General features: G+C 38.2%; 2 protein-coding genes across 6 annotated transcripts; one reads left to right on the forward strand and one right to left on the reverse strand.

Moving 5' to 3' along the window:
* The first annotated feature begins 268 nt into the window (after positions 1-268).
* Positions 269-2,543, forward strand: LOC113761547 (zinc-finger homeodomain protein 4-like). The gene has a single exon (XM_027304591.1). It carries the CDS (start codon positions 1,321-1,323, stop codon positions 2,209-2,211), a length of 891 nt encoding a protein of 296 aa, XP_027160392.1. The 5' UTR covers positions 269-1,320; the 3' UTR covers positions 2,212-2,543.
* Positions 2,544-4,959: 2,416 nt separating this feature from the next.
* Positions 4,960-11,276, reverse strand: LOC113762912 (protein root UVB sensitive 6). 5 transcript variants are annotated; one of them, XM_027306545.1, is made up of 14 exons: positions 11,176-11,276; positions 10,668-11,017; positions 10,249-10,347; positions 10,019-10,132; positions 9,142-9,213; positions 8,877-8,987; positions 8,669-8,788; positions 8,022-8,123; positions 7,833-7,905; positions 7,428-7,511; positions 7,268-7,332; positions 7,014-7,115; positions 6,759-6,932; positions 4,960-6,378 (listed from the first exon to the last, which is right to left on the reverse strand). In XM_027306545.1, exons 2-14 carry the CDS (start codon positions 11,013-11,015, stop codon positions 6,313-6,315), a joined length of 1,530 nt encoding a protein of 509 aa, XP_027162346.1. In that variant the 5' UTR covers positions 11,016-11,017; positions 11,176-11,276; the 3' UTR covers positions 4,960-6,312. The 5 variants fall into 5 exon arrangements, with proteins under 5 accessions (XP_027162346.1, XP_027162344.1, XP_027162347.1 ...); XM_027306543.1 differs by having other exon boundaries at positions 10,668-11,022; XM_027306546.1 differs by having other exon boundaries at positions 10,668-11,022; positions 11,209-11,246.
* Between the last annotated feature and the right edge of the window lie 2,186 nt (positions 11,277-13,462).

The raw sequence follows: 13,462 nt of genomic DNA on the forward strand, positions 1-13,462 counted from the left end.
TCCTCCATCTCTTTTTGTACTCTGCAGTCTCCACTCTCTGACACACAAGTGAACCTCACTGCTATCCAAATGGCGTAAACTTGATGCCTGATAGTGCAAGCTAAGCAAGAACCCCACCTTTTTTCAATCCCCCTCCCTCCCTAAAACTTACTGTATTATTCCTATTTGTCTGTAATAAGATCTGCTTTTCTTTTCTTTTTTTTTTTTAATTTGCATTTTTTTCTCTCTCTATTTTTGTCTCAACCCTTTTTGGTCCTCACGACTGCTATAAGCTCATGCTTAGTGCTTCACTAGCAAAACCCACCTGCAAAACTCTCTCTTTTGTTTCACCATCACCTTCTCTTCCTTTCTCCTTCATCATCCAAATTTGCAATGCTTTTTTAGCCCAAATACTCCTATTTTTCCCTCAAAAAACTCTCTCAGCTTATAGTCGATCTTATAGCTTTTGCCTTTCTTGATGGAAGGAGCTTAAGCCCTTGTTTTAGTTTTGATGTAACTTACATTACATCTTAAGTTGAACTAGATGATGTTCTTCATGAAGATAAACCAAGGTGGCTTAGGAGAAGCTTTGATGGCTTTTTGTTCTTTTTTTATTCATTACTAGCTAGCTCTATCATTTGCTTCTTCCGATCTTCTTCAGCCTTTGTTGTCTTTTTCCAGGGAAACTATTTTGGGAGTGTTTTGACTGTTTATCTTAGTTTCCCCTTCAAGATATGAGATAGAGATAGCTAAGCTTAGCCACATACGGGTTTATTTGCTCATTCCAATTTTCTTGATCCCAGGGCCAGCTTCCTCCCCAACATATTGATCCAGAAGTTTGCCTATTTTTTGCCTGCTCTTTTTCTGTCCAAAAACCATAAAGAAAACGAGACAACTTTCCAATCTTTAGGTGGTTAAGCACCACTCATTTTGGCAGTGGAGTAGTGTCTATTCTTGGACAAGCTCATAGCTTCTGCTCTGACAAATACACAAATTAACTTCAATTCAATGCTATGGGGCCCTAATTTTCTCTATTCTTAACTTTTATGAGTGGTTTGATTTTTCCTTTGGTTTGGAAGAAAGAAGGATGTGGAAAGCTAATTGTCAAGAAGAATACATGGTTTCCTGGTTGAGTAGTAGAGAGTAGTTTTGTTTCCGAAAGAGAGGACATTTTATTAGATAATTTATCCTTAGGGGGTTTCCTTTTAGTTAGCCAACCACTTCTAATATTAATATAATCATCTTGCTAGGCTTCTAATCTCTCCTGTCTTCTTGCTGTTCCTTCTCTCTTGGTCTCCAAACAAACAGCACAAGAGTAGAAAAAAGGGAGGCTAACTAGAAATGGAACTTCCAAGTCAAGAAGGGGAGATGCCAATTCCTCTGAATAGTACATATGGTGGGGGACATGGTCATACAAGCCATGGGCATGGACACATGATCCATCATGATCCTGTTCCTTCAGCCCACAACCATATGATACCTTCTTCAGCACCCCAGATGCCTTCCAATGGCCCCATATCCTCAAGCCTTGAGGAGCATGTGCCCTTCAAGAAAATGGTCAGATATAGAGAATGCCTCAAGAACCATGCAGCAGCCATGGGTGGAAATGCAACTGATGGTTGTGGTGAGTTCATGCCTAGTGGAGAAGAGGGCACCCTTGAAGCCCTCACCTGTTCAGCTTGCAACTGCCATCGAAACTTCCACAGAAAAGAAGTTGAAGGTGAGCCCTCTTCTTGTGATTGCTTCCATAGCCCACATCCCAACAGGGTTGGAAGGAAAGTTATTGTGGGGCATCATCACAAGAGCCTTTTAGGCCCAGAGAGTTTAGGGTACCCCACAGGAGCTCTCATCGCATCCAGAGCTGCGCCGCCCCATCCCATGATAATGTCCTACAACATGGGGTCTCTCCCATCAGAGTCCGATGAGCAGGATGAAGCTGGTGGTGGCGCGGGTGGAGGTGGGATTGTCAGTGCTAGGCCACCTCATCAGCTGGTGAAGAAGAGGTTCAGGACAAAGTTTACCCCGGAGCAGAAGGAGAAAATGCTCAACTTTGCGGAGAAAGTTGGGTGGAAAATACAGAAGCAAGAAGAAGCTGTGGTGCAACAGTTCTGTCAAGAAGTTGGGGTCAAAAGAAGAGTCCTCAAGGTTTGGATGCACAACAACAAGCACAGTTTGGCCAAGAAGAATAATAATGCTTCCTCCAATAATATTAATCCCCATAATCAAGTTTAAAGAGGAGGTAGCCCAGAAAGAATTCTTTTGACCACACCATCAATCAGTAATTGCAGCATCGGCTGCATATTACTACCAGCGAGTAGCTTAGCCTTCTTTTCATTATTTTTTTCCCCTTTTTTCTTTGGGGTTTTATTGTCCCATTTCTTGGGATATTTTACCCTGCATTTGCCTACTATAATTTAGCTTGATTAACGTCTGAAAAATAACACTGGTGTTTGATTAATGTAGCTCATGGGATTTAATAGCGCTCTAGAGACTAAGTTGTGACTTGTGAGTGATTTGATTTCTCTATGTGCTTTTAATCCGTTTAGTGTATCATGGATTACTAATGTCCTAAGTCTGGTCAGTATATTCCAGTACGGATATTCTTGTTTAAAAAAGAACTCCTAAATTAGATTCTTCTTTTGCCTTTTCCTCCTAATCATGCATGCGTACTACACTTTCGCTGCAACCAAATTGCGCAGGTACCTTTAAATGTGAAAATGCATGGCTAACACATGTTGGTTTTAGTTAATTAATTGCCCTTATTTTACATTACAATTATCAATAAGAAGCTAATTAATGAGGGAATCAATGATCAGTTGAATTATGAAATGGTGCTAATATTGGGGGTCAACAGGCCTATGGCCTATCATATAATCACAAACTTGGAAATTTCTGAGTCTCTTTCTCTCCCTTTAGATTAGAATGAATACAAATACAGGAGTTAATTAATTAGAGCTGAGAAGTGCATGGTCCAAAAAGGAAAGAAAAGTAGTTGGACCCAAAAGAAAATTCCTGCCTGCACATTTTTTCATACTGCACTTACAAAATGAAAAGGAAAAATTTTGCATTATTTGTTTGAGATATTTTATTATTATTGCATGGAGTAAAGGAATCCAAGTTAGAGAGCTCACCTCACACACGATGAACAACCTTCACATTGGTGATTAATTATTGGATTACTGAATTTAGACAAGTTTTTTGAAGTTGATTTCTAGCTTGGCGGATATTAATTATTTGTTGGGATCGAGCATCTGTAAGAAAAAAGCAGTAAAAATTTGAAGGACGCAAAGCAAGAAGTAGGACGGACGAGAGCTTTTCTTTGTTCTTTTCTTTTTATTAAGGATCCAGGAGATGAGTAAATATAAGTTTTAATATGTAGTGTGAATCCAGCTAGCTTGATCAGTTTCTTGGTCTGGTTATGGTGGTGTGACACGGGCACCCCAACAAAATCTGAAAACACTAGTCTTGGCTGTCTAATTAATTACATGATGATCAGGACAAATGTATAGAGACATTGCTGACATCCTAACACCATATGCATGTCTAGGCACAACACACTACAGCAAAGGTTCTGTCTGTTGTTGCAGCAGCGAGGGCGAGAAGCAAAGGCTGATCCTGATCATGGTGTGATTACTCAGAAAACACACGTTTGGACGTGTAAACAACACCACTATAATTTCTTCTTGTTGTTACATCACCATATACATATACTGTGTGTGTTGGTGTAAAAATATATGGAGCTGTGTTTGGCAAACAAGTTTTTGACCAAGTTTCTCTTCTACAAGTTTTTTAACAATTTTATTTACAGTAACCTTAAAAAACTCCTCAAAATTTTTAAACTATATATACACTTCAAAATACCCAAAAATTTAAATACTTCAAAAAATTTTCCTATAATTTTTACAATAAGTTACAGTAAAATTTTAGATAAACACAAAAAAAAAACACATTTGTTTGCCAAATAGGGCTTATGTTAAAGGCAAACCTAACTCCATTGTCCATCCACCGGCTATATGTGTACTACTGTGTTTTTCACGTGCATTGTTCCTCTTTTTTTAAAAAAAAATAAAAAAAAATAATTATGGCATTTATAGTCATAGAAACACATTTAATTCTGTGTCATATAAAGTAAACTGATGTACTGATGATGAAGGAGAATTTTATTGGTCCGATTTTGCTAAACGATTTTTGGAGTATACATTATTCTTTCTGTTCCGCTTAAATCGAATCTGGAATGGAGGGCCGCATATGAGGGGTTCTGGGAATTCTAAATACGGGCCACATCCCACATGGTTAAAACTTGTTCATGCCAAATATGTAACTGACGACTGTTGGGTGTTCGTAACGTCATTTATTTTTTTTAAAATTAAAAAAAAATTTACGATGGGAAGGATGGGGAAAGGAGAAGGGGAAATGTTGAAATTCCAGAGTGGAACACTACTCCTAAAGCTAAGGAGGCTGATCACAAGTACGGCTAACTAGTAATTTTAAAGGGGAAAGAATGGATTCCAGAGTGGTTCGAGAAAAGGAGTGTAAAAAAAGAGTTACTCTTGAAGACAACGGTGCTCTATTTTTGGTCTGGACGAAAGCCGCAAGATTAGCCTTGTTATCACCCCCAACCAATGCTTCAATCTCATTGAGGACTTGAGAAATTGGATAGCCCTTCTCCAGACTCCTGACGAGAAATTAATATCCCTCCAGAAACGTATCAGTGAGAAGAAGAGAAATTAACAAGTGGTCTGCGTCAAATTGTTTAATGCTGTTACAGAAATGAATAATGGGATTTCCAGTACTAGTCTGCTACGAGGCCATAATTTTGAAAAGCGTTTTTGTTTTGTCTCGAGGTCAACCGTACATTTCTGGTTTCAGCCCAGCGTTCATGGATTTAGCAGGGACGGCTGAGAAGCAGTTATGGCCCACAGCAGCCGAAAACAGCCCCAGTGGTTTGAAGATCCAATTACACCAAAACAAGTTATTAGATGATGGAATAATCATAACCTTTATTAATCATTACATTAAACATGAAAATCAATCTCTTACAATTACGCCATTTTGTATTTGTTGCTACAATGGCACATGGTAGGAACCATATTAATCAGCAGTAGCTCATGGTGAAACCAAATTGATTTGGAACCATACCAGGCAGAAGTTATTGGCAGAAACAAGAAGGAAAAAAAAAAAAAAAAAAAACAAGAAATCGCTGCCCCACTGCTAGTAGTATTACTTCACACATCTGGTTCGGGTCCCCAGTGCCGTAAAGGCAACCCAGTATGTCACAATTTTGAAACTTCAAGCAAGAAGCAGCCAACCATTGGCTTTTCGGCCCGGTTCCATCCAGGATAACTCAAGAACATACATATTCCTTCCGAATCTGCAGGTGCAAATCGAAGAGCAAACTACGTTTCCCCTTTTCCAGCACTTCTGTCAAGTGTCGAGCACCATACGTTCTCACTTCACACAATAGTCTTAGCAGAATTCACAATCAGCAGCACTTTCAGTGATGCCTTTCCTTGTGGACAAACTCGATCAATACTGTGGTCCTAAACTAGAAATCTAAGTAGATATGGTACAATGACAGCTAGACATTCTGTCCTTCCGCCTTGCAAATAAGTCACATACATTTCATAAAACATATAGTTAATTGTTTTGTCCTACATAATATATATATATATATATATATACTTACAGATGCAATATCCAAACCAAGTTTCCACTTGTTTAGGTGACTACCAGACCTTAACAAGCAGAATTCAACACACGGTGTTTTGCAACAACTATGGCTACATGAAAGGCATAACTTACGCCAATCATCTGGGAAGAGAAAAGGACTCAAAAAACCCAGCAAAAAGAACCTAGAAACCAAAGGAACAAAATTTCTACTGGACCAAAAAATACATTTTTTTTTTTTTTGGGCTGGGTGGTTTTTTTTTTATTTTTTGGAGAGAGAAGAGAGAGGGGGGGGGGGGGGGTTGGTTGTCTGGATGGGTCAGAGGGCGGAAAGGGTAAGAAGCAAGCTAACACAAAAGTTTTCCTGCAAGAACGCTATCTATCATTGCCATCTCCAGAAAAGCATGAAACTCCCTTTCTACCATAACAACAAAACTGAAGCCATTCTCGAGAACTAGGAGGACCCTGTACATGCTTAGTGCAGCAGTCATATACTGAAGGCAGGGTGGCACGAGAACAATGTTAATACCCACCATATTTCATTGGCTCCATCAACTGACCGCGTGCACTCCCTTTCAAATACAAAACTGCCTGGCTCTTGAAGTTTGAAGCATTTGTGGCAAATTGAGCTCTTTTTCAGCTAATCCCATGAATCATGCAGTAAATCTATTTCACCAATTCACAAAGTCGAGCTCTGCCAGGATTAAGAAGTGATTCGGACATCACCCAGCCCTGCGAGAAAGACAAATAATTAGCATCACGTGTTTCATCATGATCACAGGTAACTCTAAAATGAAGTCATAAATTAATTAGCTCCTATTCACACTCTGACCTAGAACTTCAAAAAGCCAAATTCACAATAAACATCTAAAAGATATGCACTTCAACTCTTCAATTGAAGCATCCCGGGACTATACGGGATTGTTGTGGTTTTTTTCTTGTTTCTATTTTATGTCCCCCAAGCCATGGTTTATGGCCCTATCACTTGGGAAAAGAAACGAATATGCAAGTTCAGAAAGCATTCTGATACTATTACAGGGTAATACTAATTGATTTAACCAGCTAAATTGGCACTGAAAAATCAATTATTGATAAGAAATTGAATTTCCTACTTGTTCTTTAGCTTTGCTCTTGAAAGGCCCATATAAAGCTAAGACCATCTTGTAAGATTCTGCAACATGACCTTGAAGACTAGCACTTGACGGCACACTCACTCTTCCTTCAGTTTTGCTTGATGAAGACTGATTCTCGTTGTATGAACGAATGATATGCAGAAGCACATGGGCCTGAAATACAAGATGAAGTTAGCTCAAAGCAAGTTATGATGATTTCAGACCATCAACAGAAGAATGGATCAGAAATCTCACATGGAAAGCTGCTTTCAAGATGTCATCAGACTTAGCTTGATCCTTGAGCAATGCATATATGCCACCCTTAGAAGGATTATATGTCACAACGTATCGCTCTCTCTGTCAATTTCCGAAGAAAATTATTCATCATCCCACAAGAGCAAGAACACACGTGGCGCAGAAACATGCGAATACAATAATAGAGCATAATAGTGAGATCATGAACTACTAACTCAAAGCTTTTCAATTAGCTTCTCTAAACTAATGCTTACCTCAAAAATAGGCTCCACAGCAAGGTATGAGTTAGGGTCTTGAAATGCATCTTTAAATCTTGATCCTGCCAGCAGTCATGAGAAGATTGCGTGAAGTCCAAGGATGTGAATATTGCATATCAGGATAAGAACATCAACGAGAAAAGAGATAACCCATTACCAAGAATAATAGGTCTGTTCTTGGACCAAGGAAAATTGAAGATATTTTCCATTCCATTGCCCTCTCGAAGTGTGGGAACTCGCCCTGATTTTCAGTAAAGAACATATATAAATCAAATATATTCCTCAAAAACTTTTCCTATAGATATGTTAGAACCAGAGATACCAACTTTATGGTGCTTTAAAAACAGCCATGATGACAAGAACGAATTATGCAAATCTCTAATTACAGGATTTATGCCCCGAAAAAATTGATTAAAACAAAAAACGAAGATATCAAACAAATAAATCACAAGGGAGAGATTGCAGGAATATAATCAAAACAGTTTAACGTTCAGGGTCTCAAGGGCTAAGTAAAATGGGTAAAAAAAAGCCAAGCATGTGAACAACATGATGCTGATCTTACCTGTCTTGAGGAAGGATTCTACTGCCACAGTGAATCTTGCACGATTAAGGGTGTGTAACACCACAGATTTCACCTACAAAATTTTATTATGCACATGTACTGTCAATAAGTGTCATGTAGTGTCATGTATTGACCAAATGAAGCCACTTGGTCAAGATAGAGAGAAGTTTAAAAAGAATTCATTCTGACCTCCTGGTAAGAGCTCATTAAATATCCTAATGAAATGAGGCCAAATGTCGCAACCAAGGATGGATTTCGCTTAGCAATCATGATACTGAGTCCAGTTCCAAGCTTCACCAGCCAAATCATCAACCATAATTAATTTTAACAGCTAACATGTAATACTTGGATTATAAGGGAAATCATGCTTCAATATGAACATCCACCATTAAGATACATTACATTAACCAAAAAATATCCAGACTCATTAATTAGCCTGATCCCCAGAACAGTGATTAACTAAAAAGCCAGCCTAAAGCAAAACAGCTTCAATTCAAGCTTTTTCCACAGATTGGCTCCGATCTTATAGTCGAGTTAAAACATACAAGGCCACCATAATTTCATTTTTGAATCCCACTACTTGTTAGTTTACTTGGAAACTAAAGGCAAGAACCCAGATTCTCAAATTCCCACTCTCTTTACCTCACTAAATATCTAAACGCTAATAAAAATGAGTAACTCTCAAGTGTCAAAGATTAAAGCTTTCCCCTATCATATGCTCAATTTAAATCCCAAAAATATAAGCAAGGATTGCAGTTTTTATCCATTCAAAAGAAAAAAACAACCGATGGAAGGAAAAATTGAACTTTTACACTGAAGAAGCAGGATAAGCATACCAGATCAGCAATATTGCCAACACATTCTCCTTTAGCAGTCACATCCCCAATATTTTCACCTTTGGCAAAGGCCTTGTATATTGGAGTACGGGTTGATGTTGATGTGACCGCAGAAACATTCTACAAGAAATAAATTTGGTGAAATAACTAATCTACCTATAGATGGCAATGAGAGAAATAGCACATGAGATGATAGTCACTCAATCACCTTAACAACATTTGCAGCACAAGCCATAGGAAGAAAGAGTTGTGGCACAGCTGCAGTTGCCAATTCTACACCCGCTCCTAACTCCATTAGCAGATCACCAGCAAATCTAAGCTGCAAGACATAGTTGTCACAGTCAAAGAATCATTAATACAGCATCGTCCAGTGACAAAAGATATTGCAGATATTTAGTTTTCCCACAGAACACCCCCGTTCACCCAATTCTCCAATCTAGCATGAGAAAAGGGTGAAAGGAAGAGCATATTACCTGTTTAAGATCATAATCAAATTTTTTCCCCTGACGTGCAAAAATCATCTTTCCAACACGACCAGCACCATCCTACAAATAAGGCAAACCAGAGGATCAATAATCTTTAGAGTATCAACTTGGATGAACCTAAAATGCACTAAATTTAAGACCAGATAAAATACAGGAGGATAAACAATAACAAATAAAAGATAAATCAGCCAAAAATAATAATAAACACCATACTGTGCACAATCTAGAACATCCAAAAAGCGCATATCTCACGCTTCGCATAATTTCCAGTTCTCAAGAAATGCAATCCACCAGGTGACTTGAGTATAGATCTCTAAATTCCCTAGTCAATCCAAATTCTAATGACAGGGCATGAAACTGTTTACTTTTCAAACGTTGCTTTACATTGCGTGATACATCATATGTCGAGGTATTTTAGGAGGAAAAACAATAACTTATTTGAAGCAGTTCTATCCACACCTTATATGAGATGGATCATATGCATTGAAGCATATAAACTTGAAGAAACTTTTATCACAAGCTTTTCCATTGGAGTCAAAGTAAGACCTCTATTAAATCAATTATAGTGTGGGGAAAAGGAATGTAGACCTCACAAATGTATATTATTACTCAAATTAAATGAAGGAGTCATGGATCAAATGGTCATGGAGTATTCATTTCGTAACCTTACAATAGGCTAAGTAAGGCTACAAAAGCAGCTGACAAATGTTTTTTTGGTAATTTCAAGCATCAAGAGAAAACATAGAGAGACTAGCAAAATCCAATTTTAATGACTTAAAAACACCTCCAATAGGTTTATGTTGAGCCGCATCATTTTCAACACGCAAGCAGAATCTTTCTTAAATCATGCTAACATACTAAATACCTTGAGAATCCAGTTGATAGCTACAGCACCGGGGGCTGCCCTGTTTTTAGAAACTCCAACTGAACTCAAGAGAGTTTGTGTCGTGAATACACCCATCGCTCCACCAAAAAAGTGCTACAGTTGACATACATCTTAGTAATTACTTAGCACATAGTAACAGAGTTAAGGTGAAAAAATCACTACTGATGCTAAAAATCACATCCAAGTCAACGTAAATTCCAAAAGACAACCTTCAGAGCTCGCCATGTCATGTACGGCACATACGACGGAGTAACACAATCAGGAAAACCTTCTGGCACAACATACGATCTTATAAACGCCATCAACTCCTGCAGCAAATACAAATTCAAAAGCTCAAAAAAATCAATTCTTTTTTTTCTTCTCCTGTAAAATGATGGGACAAAATGCAATCTTAAACCAATGATTCACATATTTGGTAAAAAATAAAAAATAAAATAAAAGAAACCATAGCTACTACTGATGTTAAACATATCAAGGTACTAGTCTGGTCACCTCTTTGGATTTGCCAAAAGTTGATCGTGCAGTTTTGCAAACTCAGGTTCCGGTTAATAAATACCCAATTTGCAAGGGAAAAGCAAAAGAGAAATTTAATTTGTGGAATGGTACATTGGGAAAGACAAAAACTTACTTGGCCAGGAGCTTGACGAGAATGCAAGCTAACAGCACGAATGGAATTCTTCCTAAATTGCTTGGAGTTATCGAGGTCAGCAAAGTACTCCCACCGGCGACCATCGATCTCCTCGCGGCATATCAACCTCAGGCTAGAATTGAGAAACTGCTCCTCGACAAGTCCGAAGGTGGCGACATTTCCATCGGCGGCAGCGGAAATAGGCGGAGGAGGAAGAGCAGGACGAGGCGCGGAGGCGAGGTTGGCGCTGATTCGAAGCGTCTCACGAACGAGGAGCCTGGCGTCCTGAGACGACGTCGTTGCTGACAAGGTTTTGGAAGTCGAGTTGGACGGATGCTTGAGCTTCATCTCTGCTCTAGAGAGAAAACAAATAAAATAAAATTACAGAATTTGAAAAGGGGAATGGAAAAATGGGAATTGGCGATGGGGATATAATATATATATATATATATATATATATATATACGTCTTGGGGGGGGGGAGCTTTGGAATTGACGAAGGAAATTACAGGCGGCTAGGGGTGGAGGGAGGGAATCATTACGTTAACGGAGGTTAAGAGGAAGAGAGAGAAGCTCTCTCTCACTTTCTGTCTCTCTCTCTCTCCTTCTCTATGGACTCTGGCAATGAGAGGGAGAGAGGGAGCCACAGAAAGGGGGGGTGGCGGTGGCGACTGGCGAGGGGGATCTGTGAAGTGGAGGGTGAAGATGAGTGGGGTCCAGGCGGGAGTAGTCCAGTTGGAACTGCAATCTAAGGAACAGGACACGTGGGACGGAGAAGGGTAATTTTGGGATGTGGGGAAGTGCGGTTCACTGGAGATTTGTCAGCTCAGCTTCTGCTGGGATCAGCTTGCAATTTTGGGTTTACGTATCTTTCCGTCGGGCCTTTTCCTTTTCGTTTTCTTTAATTAACCGACAGGACATTAGGGTGACATTAAATTTATTTGATTTACACCTATAATCAATTGGGACCATTGGTAATGATTGTAACTTGTAACTAATTTTTCTCTACCAAGTTTCTTAATTGTGGCGTAATTCTTTCCAAATTCTTCAATGTCAAATTCAAAGTTCAAATCATGTGAGTGACAGTTGAGGGATGAAAATGATGTAAGGAGGAATTGGAGGGTATTTTGAGAGAAAAAATAAAAAGATTCTTAAACTTGTTTGATTACTACTTGAGTAAGTCGGAGATTTACAATCCTTTATAATTGGTTACTACCCGAATAGGTTGGAGTTTGCCGTACACGTGACTGACTCCATTAAAAATTTCTGATTTTTTATTATAGATCATAAATTGATTTTTTAAATAAAGATAAGGGATTATGATGACCGTAGCAGTGATAAATAAGTGACTAAATTGTCTAAAACCTCAAAGATAGTGGACTAAAATAGCCATTTTTTCTTTATAAATTTCTCAAATATGATGCATCTATGAATCCTTCATATTTGATATTTTTGTGGCGTGTTTGATGATATACTTTCTACAATTAGTGCAAATCCTCTCGTGAATGAAAATGATGATTTCTATTAAGAAAATAAATCACTGATCGCGCATAGAAATTCAATGGAATTTGAGTAGAGCATTTCCTTGCCAAGGTCGAACTTGCAAATAGCTCCGTTAATCAAATTATTCATAATAGAAATTCGGCTCAAATTTGATAATCAAAAAATAACCAAAGTTGTTTTGGACTTTTGTCCAAGCCAAATTCAATCTACTCTTGATTTTTAGTCAGGTTGATTGAATCGAATGTCGCGTAAGATTCATCTTTCTTCAACAAATTTCTAGACCCTTGTCTTTCGTGTTGGCAACCACATCGGTTGCATGAGAGTCGCTGTTAACAAGCACCATCACCATGTGTCTAGGTTTAAACGTGAAATTAAAAAATGTGGGAATCGTGTGTGTCTGGACGGTTTAAAAATAAAAAAGGTAGCGAGGAGGATGACCGGTTTTGTGATTGGTCTTGCCGTCCATCTCCATCATCCCTCCTCAATTTCCATTATGCTATAGCAGGCTCCGGCTTGCTCTATAAAGCATAGTTGTTGACCCAACTCAAGAAGACCAAATCGCTAATTGCCCAAAGTGCAAGGAAGGCTTTATCCAAGTAGGAGTGTAGGACCGAGGCAGTCGTGCATAAGTACGTTTGTATAGTATGATGGTTCATCCCCAATTCCTATACGACTCCCCTTGGAGGGGACTCTCGCTCTCCTATAGTTTAGATTAGAATAAGAATAGAATAAATTATTACTATTGTAAAAGAAAAAGAAAATATAATTAGGACTGCCATCGAGTCGAATCGAACTTCAATAGTGCATGACTCCAGTAAAAATGCTAGAGTTCGAGTTCAAATTCGATTAAACTTATCTTATTTTATCTTATTTGAACTCAAGTTCAAACCCGATCAAATCAAACTCAATCGAGTTTTTAAATTTGGTTTTTTAATAAATTTTATAATTTTATGATAAATACTTTAAAATTATGTTATAATTAAACAACTCAACAAGGTTTGACATAGTACTTGAGTTTCATTTTTTTTTATTCTACTTGAATTTGACTCGATTAGCTTATCAAGTGTTTCGAACTCGATCAATATCGAGTTCAAGTCGAACATTTGATCGAACTACTCACATGTCTGAGGTCATTAGCTTGGTTAATTTACACTTTAAAATAAGACAATGTGAAAATTTCTATGTCTCAATACCCATGTTTTTAGGACCTAATTTAGCTAGCATGGACATTAATTAAATTATCATAAAGATTCTTTAAAAAATTTTGAGACTTTATCTGACAAAGTCGTGAAT

Source organism: Coffea eugenioides, chromosome 2 (assembly GCF_003713205.1).
Source record: "Coffea eugenioides isolate CCC68of chromosome 2, Ceug_1.0, whole genome shotgun sequence".
In the NCBI taxonomy this organism is placed as follows: Eukaryota; Viridiplantae; Streptophyta; class Magnoliopsida; order Gentianales; family Rubiaceae; genus Coffea; species Coffea eugenioides.

Bases quoted from the DNA above. Each gene is read 5' to 3' on its own strand.
- LOC113761547 (XM_027304591.1), top strand. From the start codon at position 1,321: ATGGAACTTCCAAGTCAAGAAGGGGAGATGCCAATTCCTCTGAATAGT.
- LOC113762912 (XM_027306545.1), bottom strand. From the start codon at position 11,015: ATGAAGCTCAAGCATCCGTCCAACTCGACTTCCAAAACCTTGTCAGCA. The intron at 8,988-9,141 runs GTAATATGCTCT...TATGTCTTGCAG, and splicing joins TTGATTATGATCTTAAACAG to CTTAGATTTGCTGGTGATCT. The intron at 8,789-8,876 runs GTGATTGAGTGA...TATTTCTTGTAG, and splicing joins GTGCTGCAAATGTTGTTAAG to AATGTTTCTGCGGTCACATC.